This window comes from Lissotriton vulgaris, chromosome 5 (assembly GCF_964263255.1).
Source record: "Lissotriton vulgaris chromosome 5, aLisVul1.2, whole genome shotgun sequence".
Classification (NCBI taxonomy): domain Eukaryota; kingdom Metazoa; phylum Chordata; class Amphibia; order Caudata; family Salamandridae; genus Lissotriton; species Lissotriton vulgaris.
Window position 1 is genome coordinate 1,797,359,332 of NC_141693.1, and position 24,889 is coordinate 1,797,384,220.

The window sequence follows — 24,889 nt, forward strand, 5'->3', positions numbered from 1 at the left end:
CCACCAGGAGGTGAACAGGATCTCTATTTTATCTGTTTTGAGTTTGAGTCAGTTCTCTCGCATTCCAGTTTGCTATGTCAGACAGGCAGGTGGTGACGTTGTTCCTGGTGGTGTTATTTGTGTCAGTAAGGGACAGGATGAGCAGAGCGTCATTGGCGTAGGCGACAATGTTGATGTTGTGTGTTCTTTTGATGTGGGTAAGAGGTGCCATGTAAATGTTGAAAAAGGTGGGCTGAAGAAGGAGCCCTGGAGAACTCCACAGACTAGCTGCTTGAATGCGGAAGTGAAAGTGGAGAAACTGACCCGTTGTGTCCTGTTGTAGAGGAAGGAGGCGATCCAACTTACGACAAGTCCTTTGACTCCTGTTTCCTGAAATCTGGCAATAAGAATGCCGGGGGAGAAGGTGTTCAACTCAGCCAAGAGGCTGAGAAGGATAAATTGTAGCTGTCTCTCCTCTGTCCATGAATTAGCAAATGTCGTCAGTTGCTACCAGGAGGGCTGCTCAAGATGGGCAGAGAGCTGCTGGCTGATCTCTTTCTCCAGGACTTTGGCTGAGAAGGGTAGGAACAAGATGGGCCTGTAGTGGCTGATAGTCTTATGATTAGCTAAGGGTTTCTTTAGCAGAGGAGTGACCTCAGCGTGTTTCCAGCTGTTCAGAAGTATCCACTGAGGATGGAGGAGTTGATGATGGTGGTGAGGTTGGCACTGATTTGTGTGATTCCTAGTTAGTAAATGTGGAGAGGGCAGGGGTCTGAAGGAGACCCCTCATGGATGGTGTGCATGATTCTGGTTGTGTCATATGTGGTGAGAGGTCCTCGGTTTGTCAGGAGGGTGGTGCTCCTGGTGGTAGTGGGAGATTACGCGATGAAGTTCTTCTATGGTGGGTTTGGGTGAGAAGCTGGAGTAAATCTTGAGGATTTTGTGAAAGAAGTCTGAAAGGTTGTCACAGAGGATTAACTAGGGGATGATGGTGTTGGTGGCGGCTGTTGGGTTGGTGAAATCCTTGACGATGCTGAACAGTTCCTTTTTGATTGCTGGAGCAGGATTCAAGTCTTATGAGGGATGCTTTCCTGGCTTTTTTGATCTGTGTGTGGTACCTTCTGAGAGCAGATTTGTAGGTGTCTCTGGGGGTGTTGTCTCGGTTGATCCTTCATCTTCTTTCCAGCTACTTGCAATAGCGCTTCAACTCACTGAGGTCCTTAGTCCAGCATGCCTGAGCATGAGTTCTTGTGTGTCTGATATTTTCCATGGCGGGCCAGGTTGTTGCCGCAGTCTGAGATCCAGCTGTCGAAGGTGGGTAGGTCTTTCTACAGGTATCCTATGAGGGTTGGTTGGATGTGAGGGCGTGGGTTCAGTCTGATTCTGTGATGTTGCTCCAGTTGCCGCCAAGTTTGAAGATTTTTTTAGGTTCGTTGTGAGGGGTGTGCTGATGTAGAAGTGCACGATGGAGTGGTCTGTCCATGTAAGCAGGGAGATGTGGCTGAAGGTGATCTGATTTCTGGATGTAAGTTTTGGGTCGAGTGTGTGTCCAGTCAGGCTTTGTACAAGCTGGATGAGGCTGATGTTGTGGAGGCTCTCTAGGAGGTCGTGGGGTTGCAGTGCTGAACACCGGCAGTTTATTTAAGGGGGCCTCAAAACAGGTCCCTATCGGGCTCTGTTTTGTGCCCTGGTATAGGTGCACATCGATGTGCGCGTGCTCATTCTCACTAGTGGAGAATTACGGCATGACGTCATGCCAGGTGAGCGTTATAGGAGAAGGGAAATACCTTAAAGAGAGTCATTCTCTCTCTGCTTCTCTGTTCTCTTTTTGAAACGCAGGAGCAGCAACATCGTTGTGGTGTCACCAGGGCGTTAAGTGAAAGCTTTTTCAATAGTATATACAACAAGCCATAGTTTCTGCTTATTTATCTTATGCAACTAACATAGGGTGACCAGCATTTTAAAGCCAAAAACATTTCACAAAATTAGAAGAAGGACTACACTTTTACTTCAAGAGAGTGCACAGAATGACAGCTCCTCAGCAGAGAATTACAGAACAGACAGTCAGAACATACATAAAGTGCAATTTTTAAACCCAGTAGCTTGCCTGTTAATTAAATTGCTTTCTTAAACAATTTCTAACTAACCCTGCTTTGTAAAACTTAAAAAGCACCTCTCACCGTTTTCAGTCGCCCCTCTTTAAAAACCGGGTCATGAGCTAAATTTCCTGAAATCTGTCAGGACAGCTGGTGTAAAACCGGGACCGTTTGGGCAAATCCTGGACGCCTGGCAGGCGCATAACACCCATTGGGCTCGCGGGGCTTCAGCCCCCCCCTTGCCGTGTGTGTCAGCCCTGGGTGACACAGCTTTGTGGGCTGGCGACTGTCTGATTGCAGCCGTACCCGAGTAGTTAACAGGTCTTTAAAAGACCATTTACTTGTAAATTAGGCTTTTGTTATGTTTTCACCCCTTCTTACAGCCACTCTGTCTATGGTTGTTAGAATTAGCCCCCCCCCCGAAATATTTTTCAGCCCCCCCCACCCCCCACCCCGAAATTTGGATCTAGTTGCCCGCCTGACGCCTGGACGCCCTAACCTAACAGCCGTTGACAAAGGCAATAGTCCTTTCTTGTAGGTATGATGTTGCTTGTTGTATCATATATCTGGATGCAATGACAGAAACAGCAAAATACAAGTCGGGCGGTACTCTATGCTAAGCACAGATTTTTAGTTTTTGTGTTTTTAAGCCACGCCCTTAATTACATTGGCCACGCCCCTTTGAGAGACCTCACCTCCCCCCAGTTTTTTCATCCCACTTAAAGCCCTGCTTATAGCTGTATTCACTATCCCTACGGCTGTACTCACTTGATTCTAGCTCTTGCTCTGATCTTGTACTCACATCTTGTATTCACATTGCTATGATCCTAATGTTCTATACTACTATACCCTACCTACATGATTGCATTCACGGGGTCCTAGCTCCAGCCCATGCACTCAGAGTGTCTTGTCCTCACATTTCTATGTTACTACGGTTGTATAAACACTACTAAAGCCCTCAGTGGCTGTATTCGCGTTGCAACGGCTGTCATATTATTCTGGCTTTCACTTGCAGTGCTCCAACCCCCTTTCTATACTCAATGTGTACTGACAGTGTTCTAACTCCAGCACTCACATTGCTTTCGAACCCTAATAACCGGACTCACACTGCTGTAGTTAAGTTCGCATTCAGTCTATTTGCAGCGGCTAGCTGACTGACTCACAGCGTCAAAGTTCACATATTGCTGCACTCCCGGTGCCTAGCTCCTATACTCGCAGGGATGCAGGTCAGTTTCTGTACTCTAGACATTTACTCACAGTGTTATAGCATTCTATCGCTTTCAAGTACTCCGCCTTCTGATATAGCTGTTCCCCTTCGGCCACATAGGTGATGAATGAACTATTAGGGGGTGCCTCTATCACTGCCTCGTCGTCGGCCATAGCTGCCTCTACTCCCCGCAGACAAGGGGGTTTCTATATCGCTATACAATCGCAAGCTTCAACTTGGTTTGTTGCAAGCATGGTCTGTAACCTAGCAACCAGAGTAACAACAGAAGCACTTCCGGCGTAACTTCGAAGCATGGAAGGAGAACGGGAAACTACCCGAGAAAGACGAAGGAGTTCGTCAGGGTGAGCCCATTCCAATATGGCCGCCGCACTTTTGCACAGCTGAAGGATCCATCTGTTTCCGATGCACATGCTGTGCTTCCACGATTGAACACTAGAAACGCAACAGGGACGAAACAAAGATATTTTTGGTATGCTTGGTTATTAATTAAACGAGCGCTTGTTAGCTTAGCATTGTTATATTAACGAGTGTCTATAAATGATTTCGACCTCGGGTGACCCGATCTTGAGAACCAAAAACCGGGAAATTTTGCAAAAATAGAAGAAGGACCGCAATTTTACAACAACGGATGTCATAGAATGACAGCTCTCATCAACACAGGAACATATAGTGCCAATATCGGCAACAGTCTCCCCGTCCCTCCCACAGCAATACTTCAGAGAAATAATCAGACACAACACATTTTTAGCATAGTTGCCAAGGTTTCAGATTGCCATGTGTGACATTTTAAAAATTTGAGTGAAATTATGAGTGACATTTCAACGACTATGAGTGACACTTTCTGTTGTGGGGGAGTTAGGCACAGAAATACGAACGGAAGGATTCCTTTACAATATCTAGTACGTTCTATGGTATTAGATGGGTTTAACTTTGAACATAGACGGTTTTGGACAACTATGTAGAGGAATAGCCTGAAAACAGGGTTTGCTTATCGCTAGGGCATTGGGTCCGCAACCCCTGTCGATTGATTTATTCTAAAGATGTGAGACTTTAGATGAATACTGAGATACCTGAATAAACATCAAGTTCCCTGATGACTATACACTTTTAGTATAATGGGGACTAATAAGTGCTACCTTTTTCTCCCTGTAATTGATAATATTGTTCATGTTTAGATACCGCAAAATCCCTGCCCACGTGGGATACAGATAAGAACGAACTTCTACAGATGTGTAAATAATGTGTTTTTAAAGTGTACACAATGATTTGTACTGTGTTTGTGTCATAATGATTTGTCTAATCTGTTTGTTTTTATTGTGACCTAAGATGGTGGGTTTTCACTTAGATTTTTGATGGATTACTCACTACTGTATTTGTTTTCAACCTTGAAAAAGTCTCAAGATTGAGACGAACACGTGTCGGCGTTGTGAGCTGAGAAGTTTTTTATATGAACTTTTGGAATAAAGAAATTGAAAAACACCCTTTGCTTTGGATCTTTATATCTACATAAAAAACAAAGGCAAAAAGAAAGATCATCCTGGAGTCATTCTGAAGTCATCCGATGACTTCAGCCAGGCTATTCCTGCAATTATATGGGGAAGTCACCCCAAGCCATCCTGAAGTCAATCAATCAATCATTTGTAAAGTGCGCTACTCACCCGTGAGGGTCTCAAGGCGATGGGGGGGGGGGGGGGGGGGAGGAAGAGAGGGGGGAGGTGCTGCTACTGCTCAAACAGCCAGGTCTTGAGAAGTCGCCTGAAGGTCAGCAGGTCCTGGGTATGCTGCAGGTGGATGGGGAGGGCGTTCCTTGTCTTGGCGGCGAGGTGGGCGAAAGACCTGTCGCCGGCAGTTGCTCGATGGATGCAGGGGACGGTAGCTAAGGTGAGGTCAGTGGAGCGAAGCTTGCGGTTCGGGGTGTAGAGGGTGTGTCATTCTTTGAGGTATGCTGGAGTGTTGTGGAGTGCTTTGTGAGCGTGGGTGAGGAGCTTGAAGGTGATCCTCTTGTTGATGGGTAGCCAGTGCAGGTCTTTCACGTGGGGTGTGATGTGGCTGTTGCGGGGGATGTCGAGAATGAGTTGTGCAGAGGTGTTCTGTATGCGTTGTAGTCATTTCTGGAGTTTGGCCGAGGTTCCCGCATAGAGGGCATTGCTGTAGTCAAGTCTGCTGTTGACGGGGGCCTGGGTGACCGTCGTTCTAGTTCCGGTGGGGATCCATCTGTAGATCATGCGGAGGGTGTTGAAGCAGGAGGAGGAGACGGTGTTGACTTGCTGGGTCATTGACAGCGAGGAGTCAAGGATGAACCCCAGATATAGTGCGTGGTCGGTGGGTGTTGGTACAGCTGCCAGTGCGGCTGCCCACCAGGAGTCGTCCCAGGCGGAGGGGGTGGCGCCGAGGATGAGGACTTCTGTCTTGTCCGAGTTCAGTTTCAGGCGGCTGTTCTTCATTCATTCGGCGATGGCCTTCATTTCTTCATGGAGGTTGGTTTTGGGGGTGGTGGGGGCCTTGTTGAGGGAGGGGATCAGCTGGGTGTCGACGGCGTATGAGATGATGTTGAGGTCGTGCGCTTGGACGATGTTGGCGAGCAGTGCCATGTAGACGTTGAAGAGTGTCGGACTGAGGTACAATCCGTGTGGTACGCCACAGGTGATCTGGGTGTCTTTAGATCAGTATGGAGGGAGGCAGACACTCTGGGTTCTGCTGGTGAGGAAGGAGGTGGTCCAGTCCAGGGCTTTCTCAGGGATCCCTGCTTTGTGGAGGTGTGTGCGTAGGGTGTGGTGGCAGACGGTGTCGAATGCGGCCGAAAGATCCAGGAAGATGAGGGCTGCGGTTTCTCCGTTGTCCAGCAGCGTCCTGATGTCATTGTAAATGTAAATGTAAATGTGCTGGACTTGTAAAGCCCACAGCTGCCCGTAAGCGTCCCGGCGCTTGCTTAGGGAACCCGTCCTGGTATTCCCCTGTGAGAAACCACGGCAGGGTGTCCACAAGGTGAAAGCCAGGCATCCCGCCGCGAGGGGTCGTAGTGGAGATTAAGCAAGCTATTGCCCAGAGTTACAGAGTGTGACCCCGTGAGTTGAGTAGGCACCAGAGCGAGAATTGTCGAGTCCGTGGAATTTTGAGCCCGAGACCCGCCGAGGCGGGAATCGAACCCTGGTTCACGGTCGATCTCAGCTTCCGGGTCTGCCGCCTCTAACCACTGAGCCACGCTTCTCCATTGGTGGCGGCGATGAGGGCTTTTTCGGTGCTGTGGTTGCTGTGGAATCCGGATTGGGACGGGTCCACGTTGTTCTGGTGGCGCGTGGTGGGTTTCTTGAAGGTGAAGTGGATGCAGCGGTGGTCGGTCCAGTGGAGTTCGGTGGTGTGGCTGAAGATGATGCGGTTGCTGGCGGAGAAGATGGGGTTGATCGTGTGTCCTGCAGAGTGGGTGGGAGCAGAGACAAATTGTTTGAGTCCGAGGTTGGCGATCAGGGTGGTGGAGTTGCTGTCGTTGGTGTTCTCGAGGTGGAAGTTCAGGTCTCTGAGGAGGATGTAGTTGAGCATGTGTGCTGATGAAGTTGGCGATGGAGTCGCTGAATTGTGGCCGGGGTCCGTGGGGTCTGTAGACTAGGCTTCCTCTCAGGCTGGTGTTGAGTGCAGGAGGGTGCTGGCGTCATAGTGGCGGCGGGCGGCGTGGCGTTCGCAGGGATCTGGCACTGGGCGCGGTCCAGGTGTGGACGGGCACAGACGGGCTTGCCTTTGGCGCGCCCGCTGCACGTGTCCGCTGTGCGGCTGCCATAAGAAGGGGAGGTGGGAGGGAGGAGCAGCTGGGAGGCGGGAGCGGAACGAATGGGCGAGCGGGCCGCAGGGGTCACAGCAGCGAAAAGGCTGGACTGCTGGAGAGCTACAGCGCAAGAAAAAAAAAACTGAGGAAAACACAGAATACAAGAAAGGAATACAACAGTGGGCACAAGTAATACGACACAAGGAATACAGGCAGAAAGCAAAGAATACAAAAAGGAATACAACGGAGGGCACAAGTAATACAGCAGCAGAATACCAGAAAAAATCAATTCCACAGTGGAAAACAGATGGAGGCGGCCTTGAACTCGCGGCAGGAGCGAGGTCAGGGAGCAGGGACACGGGCACAGACAGGTGGAGCTGTGGGGCGTGGGGAGTGACCTGCCTGGAGCAGGGTCAAGTATACCTATAGGGCAAAATATTTCAATGAGATGATTCTAGAGTCATCAGGGAAACTACTCCAGGATTAGTTTCTGATGACTTCAGTGGGAAACATGTGATGATCATTTACTACTGCAGGATGATTCTTGGATGATTTCAGGATTAGGCTGGATTACTGCAGGATGGGTTCCCTGATTACTTCAGTGGAAAACGTGGTGCTGATTTACTATTGCCGGATGATCCTGGGATGAATTTAGGATTAGGTTGGATGGGTTCCTGATTACTTCAGTGGAAAACATGTGATGATCATTTACTACTGCAGGATGATCCCAGGATTACGATGGATTACTCCAGGATGATCCTAGGAGTATTTAGGGATGGAGCTGTATTATTACAGTATGATTTTGTGATTACATCAAAATGTGGCTGTGTTACTTAAGGATGATCCCTGGATAATTTTAGAATAGGGCTGTATTCGTCGATAATGACTTCATAGTGGGGATGTACTACCTCAAGATGGTATCTGGCTGTATTACTCCATGAGGATTTCAAGACAAGAATGTAATACTCTAAACATTGGTTGACATACTGTGGAAGTTAAGAATTCCACTTTTTTTTTACATGTTGTCTGCAGAGCAGAACATTGCTTAAAAACCCCACAAACCACTGCTTCATGGACTGTCCCCAAAAGAAAAGTGGATTCATAGTCCGAAAAGAAGAAAGCCACTCACAAACTATTCAATGGAGGCATGCGCTGCCCATTGTTACTCTTAAAGGGTGCCTACCATCTTATCAGAAGGGTCTAGCTATAGATAACTATTTTGATTGCCTGAAGGCAGCAGCTCATAATTTAAGAAAAGGCTGTAGTTATCCTCTCCTGATTGGCTTGTAGTAGACATTCACATCAGCACCTTCCTTGCTTGTCAGTCACAGACTTTTATCGGAGGGATGGACAGGTTTTCTCTCAGCAGTTCAAGGATCACCATGGCAAACATTTAGCTGTTCACTGTGTTGTATGCACAGACAACAAGAAACAGGAAAAGCGAACTTGTCTTGCAATTCAATCCAGGTTACCGCAGAAAATTTACCCAGCCTTACCTGTGAGGGCTTCAGGATATGGTTGGGTTACTCCAGGGCAATTTCACAATTACTACCATATACGTGTTCTGTGATCAACTTAATACTACCGGTGTGTTAAGTTATTACACAGAGCAGCAATAATATTATGGCACTGCTTTTAATCCCACCTCCCCTCACCTCAATTATTCTATTTCAATTTTTGTCACTTCAATCAAGAATTTTATTGATGGAATATGTACAATAGTCAAAGTGTAGGGGTTGTCACCCATTAGTGCAGCAGTGGTGTTGAGTGAGTCACTGTGTATGCATGAGACTGTTGAAGATATTGTGATTGAGTGTTTTTAAGTAAGCCTCTAAGTGGGTTTGTGAGTGGTCAAGGGGGCACTGCAGTTTATTGAAGGTGGGAGTTGGTCTTGTGGTTAAGAGCTGTAGAAGTTGTTGACTGTGCCTGGTTTGATCAAATGATGCAAGTGGCCATGGAATCTGCTTTGTGCGGTTCAGGGGCATTTTGAGTACTTTGGTATGTAGTGCCAAGGAGTTCTGATACCTAAAGAGATCCTGGTTGTGTGAAACAGGCTTAGAATGATTATATGATATATATGGGTGGAGGTGAACGATTTTTCGACAGTCAGTGATGTTATGAGTGGGTGCTGTGAGTGACTGCAAGTAACTAGTGCAACTTGATGTTTTTAGGAGTGTGGTTTAATAGTGCAGTGAGCGTGCGTGTAGAGGGTTTTGAGTACTGTGAATGGCGGCAGGAATGTTGCCAGGGATATTGCAACTGACTGAATAACATTGCTGGGGGGTTAGTTATGAGTTGTGTAATGAAGGACTTGGGTAATTAATTAGTGATGTGGGCTGCAATTGATGTGAAGAAGTGCATGAGTGTTGTAAGTTGCTGAGTTGTGAGTGACTTCAGGTTGTGATGTGAAAGAAAAGTTGTGAGTGGTTTGATAATGCTGTGTTAGGCAAACAGCGTTACACAGAGATGTGGGAGAGATGCAGCTATATGACGTGAGTGGATTGGTGTCAGTACAACGCAGAATTTTACGTCGCATTCCGTTACAACGGAATTTTTACAACGCAGGATCCATTACAACGGATGCCATTACAACGCATGGCATTACATAGCAGATGGTATTAAAACGCATGGCATTACATCGTAAGTATAGGTAAGTATACCTTTTTTTAAAAATGTTATTAAGTTAATTTAATTAATTTAATTTAATTAATTTAAATAAAATACATTTTAAAATAGCCATTAATTTAATTTAATGAAATAATATCTATTTAATAAATGGAATTTAAAAAAAATGGGAATAATTTAATTTAATTAAAATAATAAAAGTAACTTAATGTACATATTTTTATAATTGATATTAAATTAAATTAATTGAAATAATTTATTTAATTTAATTAATTTAATTTAAAAATGTAATTAATGAAATAAAATTTATTTAATTTATTAAATATATTTTAATTAATTTAAACATGGTAAATATAATTTAATTAACCCAAAACACAAACCCCTGTACCCCAAAACCCAAACCCTGCCCTAAAACCTAAAAACACCCCTGTACCCCAAAACCCAAACCCTGCCCTAAAACCTAAAAACACCCCTGTACCCCAAAACCCAAACCCTGCCCTAAAACCTAAAAACACCCCTGTACCCCAAAACCCAAACCCTGCCCTAAAACCTAAAAACACCCCTGTACCCCAAAACCCAAACCCTGCCCTAAAACCTAAAACACCCCTGTACCCCAAAACCCAAACCTTGCCCTAAAACCTAAAAACACCCCTGTACCCCAAAACCCAAACACTGCCCTAAAACCTAAAAACACCCCTGTACCCCAAAACCCAAACCCTGCCCTAAAACCTAAAAACACCCCTGTACCCCAAAACCCAAACCCTGCCCTAAAACCTAAAAACACCCATGTACCCCAAAACCCAAACCCTGCCCTAAAACCTAAAAATACCCCTGTACCCCAAAACCCAAAACCCTGCCCTAAAACCTAAAAACACCCCTGTACCCCGAAACCCAAAACCCTGCCCTAAAACCTAAAAACACCCCTGTACCCCAAAACCCAAAACCCTGTCCTAAAACCTAAAAACACCCCTGTACCCCAAAACGCAAACCCTGCCCTAAAACCTAAAAATACCCAAACACCCCAAAACATATACCTCAGTACCCCAAAACATATACTCCTATACTCATACTTATTTAAAAAATTACTTAAATTAATATATTTAATTTATAATATTTAAAAACATAAATAAATATTTTTATTTATAATTAATAATAATTAAATCAATTAAATAATATTAAATAAAATAAAATAAAATTATATACTTACCAATACTTACGATGTAATGGTATGCGTTGTAATACCATCTGCTATGTAATGCCATGCGTTGTAATGGCATCCGATGTAATGGATCCTGCGTTGTAATAGCTGCGTTGTAACAGCATTACGACGTAAAAGTTGCGTTGTAAGTGATACACACCGACGTGAGTAAGTTAGACATTGCGTAAGTGGATGTAGCTCATTGCTTTTGTTAGCGAAGCATGTGACTGTGGCTGGTGTTGCTGGTGGGTAATGTGAATGACAGGCATTTCTGACTAGCCGAGAATGAATGATGCATGTAGCTGAAGGTGAGTGGCACTTCTGAGGAGCGGTGTGGCGACTGAGCTGCAAAATGACAGATGAGTGGCTACTGGAGAGGTGTGTAGTGAAAGAGGTTTTGTTTTGAGAATGGTCAAGGGATACAAACGGCAGAGTAATGTGACGTGGAGTAATGCGTCGCTTGGCGAAAGTTAGTGGTTGAGATGAGAGGAAGGTTTGGGATCAAGTTATCCCGTGTTTGGGTGATAGTGATAGCACCCCTTGCCAAAATGTCTCAAAGACATATGGGTCTCTTTCAGCACTCCTCGCAATCTCTTCCTGACCACCTTTAGTTTTTCCTCCGGCAACATTAGCATAGATTTTTCGGAGTCTACTAAAAACTACCCCTCCCCCCCCTAAAAAAATTCCTTTTCAGAATGAGTCCGAATTTTCCACATTTATTATGAACCCCAATCTTTGAATGAGCTCCACCACAACCTAAACAAACAACCCATCTAATGACTGAGGAAGATCTTGTTGTTAAGATACACTATCATCCTCAGTCCATGGAATCTAAGAAATGCAGCCACTGGTTTCAGCAGGCTGGTGAAATACCAAAGGGAAGTGTTTTAAATGAACTGACCTTGCCAAAAGAATCGGAGATACTTCATGTGACTGTGAAAGATGGGAACGGTTAGGTAAGCACCCTTCAAATCCAAGTGCACCATCCAATCTCCTGCAATCTAAATATCTCAAACAGGTTACTAATTCCATTTTCAAATGGCGGTAGAGTTCAAACTAATTCAACTCCCTCAGGTATATCACATCCCTCAGTGTTTGTTCCTGTTTCGTATCAGAAAAATATTGCTGACAGATTCTTTGGGATCCCTTATTTGACTGTCAGCATATCCAAAGCCAAAGAGACCGCCATTCTCCTCTATGGGTAGAACACCGGCTTTGTGTTCTTGAACTGGCGGTTGTAGTAGAGTCTGAAGGGGGATTGGCGGCCAGTAAAGAAAGCCCTAATTCCACTGGCACTTGGAGAAACCATCCATATACTCTTGTTAGGGAAGAATGCATCATATCCAGAAAGGAAAAACTTTGAATATAGCGCCCAATTTTTGTTATGAAATCATCCCCAAACAAGACACATTCTCCATTCACTGAGGTTTCAAAACGTGCCAAATCTCCCAGTTTTGGATCAATCTTTTATAGATGTGCCTGTGGAGAACCTGTCATCAACATTGAGCAATGAGATGGATGTTCAAAAGAGGAGGGAGTAGAAGAAAGATGGAAATGGCCTAGATCCTCAGTCTCCATATCAGAAGATGTGGTGAATGATGTTGCACTTTTGACACTCAGGGCCTAATTTGGAGTTTTACAGAAGATAAACTCCATCACAAGCAACAAATTCCAAGTGCATTATATCCCATGGTACATGTAGTTCGGCGAATGGGATAATTATCACGTTTGTGATGGAGCATCCCATCCACCAAACTCTAAATCAGGCCCTCAATGCAAACGAAGACTGTGACTGAATATTTAGAGGCTTGATATGGATTGTATGTAACTATATAGACTAACAATATTTTGCCCTGTCATAATATTGTGTCCAGAGTGTCAAGCCACTGTATCATTGAAACTAATTATGTATGAGTGGGTGTAGGTTTGTTTTTCTCAACGCCACATCTATATACCATGAAGATCCATAGGTGCAATGATGTGGAGTTTAAAGTGATGGATGTATACCTTTATGTATGTATTTAGCTTCATAATGCTGTAGTGGCTAACATATTACGGTAGGAGGACATCAAAAACTCAATATTGTGATGCAATACCACCACTGTACAATGGTATATGCTGACAACAGGTGAGGAACAAAGGGGCATTTAAATTTACTTCAGCTCTTTTAGATCATAAACACCTCTTCAAAGTAGTACTTGAATTTTTCTGTGATTTTTAAAATTGCAGATTTCTGAAATGTTGCTGTATTCTTGATTTGACTATGCATAAAATACATTGTTGGTCTGTCTTCCCTAAGGTCTGAGTCAGAGAATGGTGAGAAATCTGCATAACGGATGGCCTGTCAATCTGCTTTGGACTTGTTTGCTAAAAATGTAAATTGGAATGGTGACCCAGCTCTTGGGGACATTTTTCGTTTTGTCAGGGAGCGAAGACAGGGATGGGTGATTTCTGAGGTAACGCTTAGCAAAGTATAACTGTGGTCAGAGAACTAATGAGGATAAGAGATGGCTGAACACAGGGACAAGGAGAGAGATGGGAAACGGACAAGAACAAGGTTTGATCAAAGTAAGGAATGCAATGGTATATGACATGCGGTCTTTCAGTAGCTTAGGGAACGCCCTTTGGACTGACACAAGCTGATTGCTCTTAACAACAGTTCTACAGGAAACCACATTTTGGGCCTGCTGTTAGAGACTGTTTTACTTAGTGCAAGGTGGACCGAGACTGACAGCAATACTGATGAGTAAGATTCCAAAAAACCTGAGTGCAACAACAACAGTTTTTCTCTTACCTGATCAGAAGACCAAGCGAAGACCAAGCAAGAGGTCACACAGTAATTGACATGGACTGCAACAGACAGTGGACCAAGTTTAAAATGAGCGAAAGATGCAAGCCTGCTAGAGCAGGCTGTATACTGCCTGTGACAGCTGCCCCAGGTATAAAGTCTTTAAGTCTACCGGCCCCCCACCCCTTAATGCTGATGAGCTGGCCATGATTTACATTATGAGTGGGTGTCGGGGTCTAGAGTTTCTCTTGTGCGGATTGCAAATAACTGGGGAGAAGAAATCCGTTCCTTCTGCATATGTGGAGAGTTTGGCATCCTACTGCATTGGTGCGAAGAGCAGAAGCAGGATCATGAAGCAGCTTACCAGTCTTGCTCTGGCTGGAGCCAGCAAAACCAAAGGGGATGATGGACGGAGTGTTGAACATTGCAAGCACTCACCCCCAGTCAACTGATCATCATTCTTTAGCTCACTCTGCCACCCCAGTTCAGACATGGCCATATGCAAATTAGTCTGACCCTGCACCTCATGGGAACAGTCCAGCCTGTACTGCCAAGCCATGTCTTCCCTGGACCGGAAACAAGCATCCTGGGGCCGGTTTCTGGCTAATCAGCTGTCATCAGTCAGGCTAGCTTGAATCCAGTGGCAAAATGAGCAAGGGACCCACTTCTGGGCATACCCTGCCAACTTAGGGCGAACAAAGCAAAACCAAAGGGGATGATGGACAGAGTGTTGAACATTGCAAGTACTCATACCCAGTCAACTGATCTGGGTTTAATCCATCATCATTCTTTAGCTCACTCCGCCACCCCAGTTCAGACATGGCCGTATGCAAATCAGTCTGACCCTGCGCCTCACGGGATCAGTCTAGCCCGAATTGCCAAGCCATGTCTTCCCTGGACCGGAAACAAGCATCCTGGGACCGGTTTCTGGCCAATCAGCCGTCATCAGCTAGGCTAGCTTGAATCCAGTGGCAAATTGAGCAAGGGACCCACGTCTGGTGATACCCTGCCAACTTAGGGCGAACAAAGCAAAACCAAACAGGATGATGGAAGGAGTGGCTGGAGCCAGAGCAAATGAAAAAGGACAAATGGATGCTGCTTGTTGCGGACTCCCATTTAGCTGAGCCATAGCAGCTGCAAAAATTCAGGGTGGTGGAGGCAAACGGAGTGGCAGCAGCCGGTCAGGCCCTAGATGTGAAGTTTTGGAGGCTTGAGTTAAGAGCCGCACTGAAAGCTGAGGATCCTCTGCAGCAATTGGACGCAGAGGAGTCATTCCCTTCAGGCTCCAAGAGCACCACTTCTGTTGGCATCTTTGATATGGCCTTCATAACTGAGTGGTTCAGTCCAAAAGCTGCAGCAGTGCATCTCCGCTTCAGCAGTGTCATGTCTTAGTTAGGCCCACTTAGAAACAATGTCATTTTTCACCATGTTCACGTTTTTTACATTGCCTTTCCCTTTCGCACAATAACCTTTTACACACATTTGCTTGCGTGACAATGCTGGATTGCTTTCTCTGAAACTGCTTCCTTGACAGATTCAACTCCGCTAGACCATTATGACGACATCTATGAACACCATGTGCAAGGCCACGACATGCGTTGTGCAATTGTCATTCTATTCTTCATCCACAAGGTGACAAGGCTATCTACAGACCATAACAGTGCTGGCTTGCCGAGGACTCACAAGGGTGCTTTTCATTATACTTTCTATTCTGTTCACTGTCCTGGTCCTCAAATAACTTTCATATGCTGCTGTCTATTGATCATTGCAGCACATATATTCTATACAAGAATCATGCTGGTTCAATAAACATTAAAAACGTCCCACTGTGTATTCCTTGTATATTTCTCTGAGAGCACGAGTGACTGAGCAAAAGGGTTCTAGATCTGTTTTCACGTTCATGTTCAATGTTTGCCAGAACAATTTGTTACCCGCCTGGGTTTAGGGGTACTCATGGTGGCACTGTGAGATAACTGGTCTGTAGGACAACATATCCTGAGGAGGTGCATAGAATCAGTCTGCACCGTCCAAACGTTGTGCCATCCACAAATGCACAGTTTCTATCACGGGGTGGAAACTACACGATAGCAGCACCCAGAGTGCACCAGAGGAGACTGTGGCTGGGGCTAATGATGAGTTGGAACCTCTGCTGGCGCACAAGCTGTGTTCCTCACAAACTACTGTAGACAGAGGCTGAGACTGGAAGGGAGTCTGGCGTGAATAAGGGGTTTGGTATGCTGTTGCCTGGTTTGATAAGAGCAGTGATATTAACCTTAGTGGACCTGCTGACCAGGAAGTTATACTGGCAACAACAGTGCTAACTACAGTGGCAAATAGGATTACGAGCCCCTCTTAGAACTCAATGTGCATGCATTGCAAAGTATGGAACAGTCTGACAAAGGACAAAGAGGCAATGGTAGCAACTGTCAAATAACTCGAATTACCCCAGGCAATGACATTGGTGATACTATGGGCACAAGCTCATACCTGGCACAATCTTCAAATAACCTTGGGGGATTAGCGGTGATACAGGGTTCCAGCCTAGCAGTGGCAGTACTGCCCCCGGCTCCTGACTGACTATCAGACATTGGCACTGGTGAGAGGGCCGGGCACTCTTCCCAATGTAGAAAGGTGCTGGTGTTATTTTATTCCTCGGCTGACTTTTCCTCAAAGCCCTCCTCCATAAATGCCCATGAGTGTAGGTAATGGGGAGGCAACGATCAGAAAGGGGAGGTGTAAGCTAATAAAGACATGCTTTGTGTGCCTGAGGGAATAGGTGAATAAGATCACTCGTCAGAATCAGTTCAGGGAGCCACAGGGCCTGCAAGGGCTAGTGGGGCACAGCTGTGGGGTCCGGGATTTTTTGCATCTCCTGTCCCCGGAGCTGTCCTTTCAGAACACCAATCTAACAAACTGGCTAAAACTTCCAAAGAAACCCCTAAATCTCTAATATCATGTGAGGAATTTTCCTCCTTCTGTGACAAAATCCCTGCTCTAGGAAACAAACTTAATTCCGTAACGCACTCCCAAACTACGCCGGTCCTACCTCTTCTCTCCACTCTGCCCTCCCAGTCTTCACTCAAAAACCTAGCGCACTGGTCCAACTTTATAGTCTATGATGAACCCTCTGTCTCGAAAATTCGATCCTCCTTAAACCCAAATAATCACTACAACGATCCTCTCCCCTCTAACTGCCTCGCCGCCATCTCTCAGGCGATCATCCCCTCTTGGACTGCAATAATCAACGCATCCCTATTACAGGGATCGATACCAGACTCTCTTAAAGCTGGCCAAGTTGTCCTCATCTTAAAAAGCCTACGCTGGACCCCGCTTCCCCCGACAAGTATAGACCGATATCTAACATCCCACTTCTAGCGAAAGTTATGGAGAAATGTGTGTAAAGCTGTTGAGCCAACACATCACTAACTACCACCTATTCAATTACTACCAATCAGGGTTCAGACCTGGACACAGCACGGAAAGCACCCTCCTCCACACCGTGGATGATGCACTCCAAGCCCTTGACCAAGGCAAAACCGGTCTCCTAATCTTCCTAGACCTATCCTCGGCCTTCGATACGGTCAACCACAAAACTCTGCTTGAACGTCTCAAATGCATGATGGGACTGGATGGCATCGTTCTTGAATGGTTTAGGTCCTTCCTCCAGAATCACTCATAGAGAATCCTAAACAAAGGGAACTTATCAGCTCCCTCTCCGATCATGGTTGTAGTCCCCCAAGGATCAACCCTGTCCCCACCCTCTTCAATCTTGACCTTGAACCACTCTCAGAGGTGCTATGCACCGCCAACATTGCCTACCACATGTATGCCGACGCCACATAGATCTATATTAAAATCTCTTCTCCTGAGGACATTTGCTCCCTGAATGAGGCCTTGAAGCCGACTGTGCACTGGCTCACCTCTAACCAGCTCAAACTGAACGCAAAGAAAACAGAATTTCTTCTTATCTCCCCAACCAAAACAATCCAGACGTTCAAGAATGGATCAAGGTTGTCACAGCGCTAAACTGCCCTCCTACCATTCACATTAAAATTCACTTTTGATAGTAGTTACGCAACTCAGTTTCAATGACTAATCAAAATCTCCTTTTGTTTCCTTCACCAAACATCGTTCAGAAGCAACTACGGCCTATCGAGCAACAGCAATGGAATTCTCTGCAATTTATTGAATATACTTTGACGTATAGAAGCAGAGTTCAAGTGGAGGGGTGAACTCCGGTGACCGCACTCTTTATACCAGGTAAGCACAGCAGCCTAGATCTACAAAGCCTGCATAGCAATGCATTAGAAATAAGTCGCCATAGAGGGCGTCAGTAACGCAGTAGGCACTTCCATATAGACTTTATGGATAGCACTGGCACAAACTATGCGAGAGTGACGCCCAGGGCACTGATCTGTAACTGCTGAAATCTTCAGCTCAATTTCTCAATAAAGTTTTCTTTAACAACAGTTTCAATTATAGACAAAACATTTTTCCTTTGGTTTTTCCTTCAAGGTATTTTATTCATACTTTGAAATTTCATCACTGTTTTTGTGAATTACTGTAGAAGTAATTTTTCAATGTCATATGTTCTCTTCATTTTTCAATCATGAAATAACGTTAACATTCCGTGAGTATTCCAATGCATTTCGCCCATCGGGCTTCATCAGGGAAATCTACAACATGAAAATATATCTATCACCAATCAGTAATCAATAGCATATTCAGTAACATAACTCAAGGGTATTTAAAATATAATACAATGAATTCTGTTAAATAGTAAGTGCATTGTGATATTTTATACTATGATTCAAACTAAGTATCAACCCTTTGTATCTGAAGGTTAAATATCAAACCGTTCTTATATCTGACATATATTCTTAATGAAAAACACTTACAAGCAATTTTAGTGCTAACGGTTATCTAACTACACGTGGCGTACTTTCATGTATGTCGTAATCATACTTCAGATAAATGTATACGGCGTCAAGGATGCCATCTCGATTAGCGGTATAGCCCAATGTTCATGCACATCTTGTGTTAAACTTTTGTGCACTCGGTAATACCATATGGCCGGGATGCCCGCCACCCCCTCCTAACACCAATCCCCAAGGATGGGAGAGTCGGACACAGGTTTGAACTTTTGGAAGGCGGGAGGGAGTTACCCTCCCGGCCGTATTTATTAAAATATGAAACAAAATTTAAAACATTAAATAAAAGTTTCATCATTATGTACAATTTTACATTTATTACATTTCGATGAAGACATGTTCTTTGGCTAACCTTAACAGATCTCTAATACAAAGGTTTCCTAGCCGAGTCTAACATCCTGAAAATGCATACATTCTAAATTAAAATTGTACATCCTAGCATTAAGGGCCAACGGCAAGGTCTTAACCGGTGTCAGATCCCTACTACCAAAACTCGCCCTCACGGTGTGAGTGGCGCATGCGCAGAGGACTCTACCCTCATTGCCAACTGTAACTTCCCTTGTCGTGGTGGGGGCCCCCTTTCCACTCGACGCCATCTTAAAGGTCGTCCGAGTTCCCGTGTGAGGTATCTGTAGGAAGGACAGCGTGGACTCCCCCCCATCCCCACACTCTCTATCCGCCGTCGCGGTAGTAGGAGGGGCATCTAGCCGCCTCCCCCCTGGGAGGGGCCTATGGCCGTCTCCCCCTAGGCGACCCATCCTTAGTGGGTGCCGCCTCCCCGTGGAAGGGGCCAATGGCCGCCTCCCCCCGGGCGCTCCCATCCATTCTGGGTGGCGCCCCACTCTAGGGACCTTGAAATTACTGCTCACCGATCATGACCTTACCGCCACAGGCCGGATAGTTGACCGACTATCCGGCCCCCCCCTACTCCTCCTAAAGGTCATGTTTCCTCAAACCCCTTAGCCAAGCTATGAAGTCTCCTATGAGTAAGTCATTCCCCTCCCTGGACAGATGAACCCCATCATTCAGATACATGTGATCACCCCGAATACACCCGTGAGGAATGCTATGCAACTGCGAAGAGCGAAACAATTTACCAATTTTATTGTTAACCCTTTTCACCGAATGGTTCAGTGCTGACACCGAAAGGCCCCCCCCCGCCATACCTTCCTGGGGATCATGTGGGACCAGGCAATCGTGCACCCCGGGACTCTTTTAGCCAACCAGCTAACAGCCGACAAAATGGGTTCCAATAACACTCGTCTACCCAGTGTCACCAAGTCATTGCCCCCCAGGTGTACTATGACTACAGATGGCGGTGACCTTTGCCGCCCTAAGAGACCCTCAAAAAATGATTCGAATTGGTCAAAACAGAGCCCGCCCTTCCCATGGAAGGCCACTCTGTACCCGTATTCCCCAGCTGCGTGAGTCGCGTCACCTGCCTTGAATACGTCCCCGGCGCGCCTCACATATGAGTGGCCCACGACCCATACCACTCCCTCTCCAGTCGGTGATCCTTGACCGCTGGTCTCCTGGTGCTGGGTCGACTGCAAATTCCGCCCCGCGTGACAGGCTCGCGAAACTGTAATTCAAACAAAAGACAAGAAGCGTGAGTGCATGTCAATTGATCTTTACAACATGTGCAATCGCACATACCTTTTGAAGCAATTCGAGGACCAACGTCCCAACTGTTTTATTTCCTCCGCACTCTGACCCCTGGCTGTAGTCTCAGTAGCAGCCCCTATCCTAAAGGAGTGGGTCCCAAAATCGCACGGGTCCATGCCCGCAGCAGCGATTGTCAGTGCTAGCACCCTCTGGAAATGAAATCTCGTCAGTGGGGTGCCATCCTTGTGCCTCAGCAAACTCCCCCCCCATGTAGCCGCCCTTAGTGCCAAGAATTCCTCTATACACTTTATCGGGCACGTGGGGGACCCTCGCGCGCGCTGCACAACAACACTATTTCCCATAGCTCCCTGGTCAGTTTTGGACCTGGCTATCGAGATCACCATTGAATCACCCCTAATTTGGGCGTGATCCCTGCACAAGCCTCCCGCAACATCTTTCTTGTTCCTTGCGACAAGTTCGCTCACTCGCATAGCCCCATGGAATGCCAATGCGAAAGCTGCCCGGAATAGAACTGCTTCGAAATGGGAGGAGCACGTCTCGTCCAGCTTTGCTACGAGTAGAGATAACCTGTCTAAGCCAATCGGGCGCCTCTCATCTTGCTTGCGACCCTCGAGGCGCTGCCAGCCACGAAGGGCCTTCTTAACCAAAAAGGAACCCGTCGGGTCTTTTATGCCATGCACCTGCGCCATGAATGAAATGGCCGCCCTATGCCTACTAGCCGTTGCCGCTGATCGGCCTTCTCTGTGCAGCACTACCAGGAACCCCAGGAAGGATTCCTCCTGACCCCAGCTCTGTCTCCCTGTCGGACCCAAAAATGTGCAGTAGGAATGAAACGCTCCTTCGTAAGCCTTCCTAGTCCTGGGGGCTAAGCTTGCTGCCACAAGGTCTTGTAATCCGGGGCACCGATTAGCCATAGCGCTTCGGGGAACGGTGCCGCCACTAGGTCCGCTGTAGGTAGATAGCCCCTGAACGCCTTCATATGTGAACGAGAGAGTGCATCAGCTGCATGATTCAGTACGCCTGGCACATGTTTCGTCCTGAACTGTACATTCAATCTCATGCAAAGCAGTACAATTTCTTTCAACAATCTCAAGATCCATTTGCAGCGTGCTGCCTGTTGGTTAATGCACTCGACAACAGTCATATTATCAGACCAAAACACCACCGAGCGGTCCCTGAAGTCGTCTGGCCATGCCATCAGAGCAGCCCAAATGGGGAATAACTCCAAGAACCCAATGTTACCTGTGAGACCGCTGGAGTGCCACCACGTCGGCCATACTTGCTCCGACCATCGGTTACCAAAGATGGCGCCAAATCCCACGATCCCAGCTGAGTCAGTCCACAGACCAAGTTCGTCTGAAGACGCTGGTGGCTTGTTCCACACAACTCGACCCTTGAAGCCCGCCAGAAATGCCAACCAAATGCGCATATCCTGGCGAACCTCCGCCGACAGTACGGTGGTGTCTCTCCTTGAGACCCACCATAGCTTGTGCAATAGAGCGTGAGAAGGGGCGGGCCATTGGCATTACCCTCAAGGCAAAGTTAAGCTGACCCACTGTTTGCTGTAACTGGTGCAGGGTCACTTTCTCCTTGCCCAGGCATTGTATCAGGGAAGCCCTGAATTTGGCTACCTTTTCCGTCGGTAAACGGAAACATCCTTCCACGGAATCGAGCTCAATTCCGAGAAACTCGAGTGAAGTGGATGGTCCGACCGTCTTACCTGGTGCCAGTGGGACTCCGAACTCCCGCATGAGAATGCAGAAGTCCCGTAGCGCCTGCGCACAACTCGTATCGCCGGCTGCCCCCAAAAACAGGAAGTCATCTAAATAGTGCATCACATGCTTATGGCCTGTGGCCTCAGTGAATACCCACTGTAGAAAACAGCTGAACATTTCGAAATAAGCACAAGAAATAGAGCAACCCATCGGCATGCATTTATCCATATAATAACTCCCTTGAAATGCAAAACCTAGCAAGCGATGATCCTGTGGGTGTACCGGGAGCAACCGGAACGCCGATTCGATATCTGATTTCGCCATCAGCGCCCCGGAGTCCAGGCGATTTAACATGGCCACGGCATCATCGAACGATGCGTACCGCACTGAACAAACTTCTGGGTCAATGGCTTCGTTCACCGAGGAACCCCTTGGAGCAGACAGGTTATGAATAAGTCTAAACTCCCCAGGGTCTTTCTTCGGGACAACCCTTAATGGGGAACAGATGAACTCCGCCACCGGCGGGCGATGAAAAGGCCCTGCCACCCGCCCCAAGCTGACTTCTTTTTCAATTTTCTTTGCTGCAATGCTTGGGTTGTGCTGGACAGATAACTAGTTTTTACAAAAGGAGTCCCCCAGAAAATCCCCCGCCGGGATGTGGAAGCCATGTAAGAATCCCTTCCTCAACACCCAAGCGGATACATGATCAGGGTATTTGTTCAACCAAGGAGTCAGAGCCATGATATCAACAGGTGTAGGCAATCGGTTTCAAAGTCCTACCTCACTCCTGCTTAGACCCCCCTTTACCTCCCGTCCCGCTGTTTTTAGATCTACAGGTACTCTCCGGGTGTGAGGAGTTCCCACAGCCCGCACACGCATGATTGAACCTACATGTTCCTTGGGGTCTGTTACAGTTGCCTCGATTGAAGCCCCAACAAACCCCACGCTTGCCGCCATTCCCGCCGGTCTTGGGCTGATAAATCAAATAAAAGCTTACATTCTTTAAATTGTCGAGAAAAAAGAGGACAAAGACAATAAAAAAACTTTACTTATGCGTGAAAACCACTGGATTTTTTTCCTACAGAGTTTAACCCCACATGGAATCAATGAAAGGGTTGAATACAGCTGCTACTTTTAATTGAAGGACTTGTGCTGAGTCATGCCACCATTATTAACATTCTCTATGTTTGTAATGTAACTTTTGAAATGTTTTGTGTTTCATTATTGTTACAGACATTAGATGTAGACGTGTTTATGTATTCACATAATTCACATCAGAACCCGATGTATTTCTACCAAGTGCTACTATGTTTCAGACTATAGAACAACGTACAGGTCCCTTTAAATATGTGAAAGTTCGCTAACACACAAACTTCCGGTTAGTGCATCACACGCCGCCAGCTTTAGAAAACACGGAGCACGCCATAGAGACACAAGGGAGAATATGCGCGAATTTATGAACACTCCGGGTAAGAACCGCGACCCCCGTACTTCAGTCGTTTGTAATATTCTTTGTCGATAATATGCGCGTAAGCGGCTTGCCTCGTTATACTAAATTAGAGCATAGAGCAGTTACTTGGCAGCCCTATTGGAGCCCATAACGATTTACATAGGAAAATGGGATTATCTAATGGTATTACCGAGTGCACAAAAGTTTAACACAAGATGTGCATGAACATTGGGCTATACCGCTAATCGAGATGGCACCCTTGACGCCGTATACATTTATCTGAAGTATGATTACGACATGCATGAAAGCACGCCACGTGTGGTTAGATAACCGTTAGCACTAAAATTGCTTGTAAGTGTTTTTCATTAAGAATATATGTCAGATATAAGAACGGTTTGATATTTAACCTTCAGATACAAAGGGTTGATACTTAGTTTGAATCATAGTATAAAATATCACAATGCACTTACTATTTAACAGAATTCATTGTATTATATTTTAAATACCCTTGAGTTATGTTACTGAATATGCTATTGATTACCTATTGGTGATAGATATATTTTCATGTTGTAGATTTCCCTGATGAAGCCCGATGGGCGAAATGCATTGGAATACTCACGGAATGTTAACGTTATTTCATGATTGAAAAATGAAGAGAACATATGACATTGAAAAATTACTTCTACAGTAATTCACAAAAACAGTGATGAAATTTCAAAGTATGAATAAAATACCTTGAAGGAAAAACCAAAGGAAAAATGTTTTGTCTATAATTGAAACTGTTGTTAAAGAAAACTTTATTGACAAACTTTATTGAGAAATTGAGCTGAAGATTTCAGCAGTTACAGACCAGTGCCCTGGGAGTCACTCTCGCATAGTTTGCGCCAGTGCTATCCATAAAGTTGTACAACTGCTACACCAAAGAAAAGGAAAGCTTTACATACAAAAGGCGATACATTATCGCCGCTTTTATCGACAGGAAACTGCTGATAAAGTGGCGATAATGTGCTTGATAATAGGCCCTTGTAACTTCCCATAGCAGCCCAGTTTCTGATCCTAACCTAGGCTGCTATGGGTATTCACAAGTACATATTATCAAGCCCATTATCTCCGCTTTATCAGCAGTTTCGTGCCAATAAATGCAATGATAATGCATTGCCTTTTGTTGATAACATGGACCATTGCTTTTTTTTTTTTGACCAGTAAACTTAGGTGCATATTATCAAGGACCGGTGTTAAAATTATTGCTGTTTTATTGGCAAGAAACTGCTGATAAAACAGCGATAATGAGCTTTATAATACGGCCTTGTTATTTCCCATAGAACCCCATGACAGCACCAGAACATAGGCTTCTATGGGACTTAACAAGGACGTATTATCAAGCCCACCCTCCCAACATTAATAAAAAACTCCAGACAATGCAGATACCCGGAGCTAGAAGGTCATTTTACATATCACTGCCCCAGAATTGTGGCGTTCCCCGCGACATGTACGGG

General features: G+C 45.8%; 1 protein-coding gene across 1 annotated transcript in view; it reads right to left on the reverse strand.

Annotated features, from left to right (window-relative positions):
• The window catches only part of ODAD4 (outer dynein arm docking complex subunit 4), a 109,684-nt gene extending 106,139 nt beyond the window's left edge, over positions 1–3,545 (reverse strand). Inside the window, exon 1 of the mRNA XM_086920493.1 lies at positions 3,333–3,545. Within this exon, the coding sequence (XP_086776619.1) occupies positions 3,333–3,455 (123 nt within the window). The 5' untranslated portion in view covers positions 3,456–3,545. The remainder of the gene's footprint in view (positions 1–3,332) is intronic.
• Between the last annotated feature and the right edge of the window lie 21,344 nt (positions 3,546–24,889).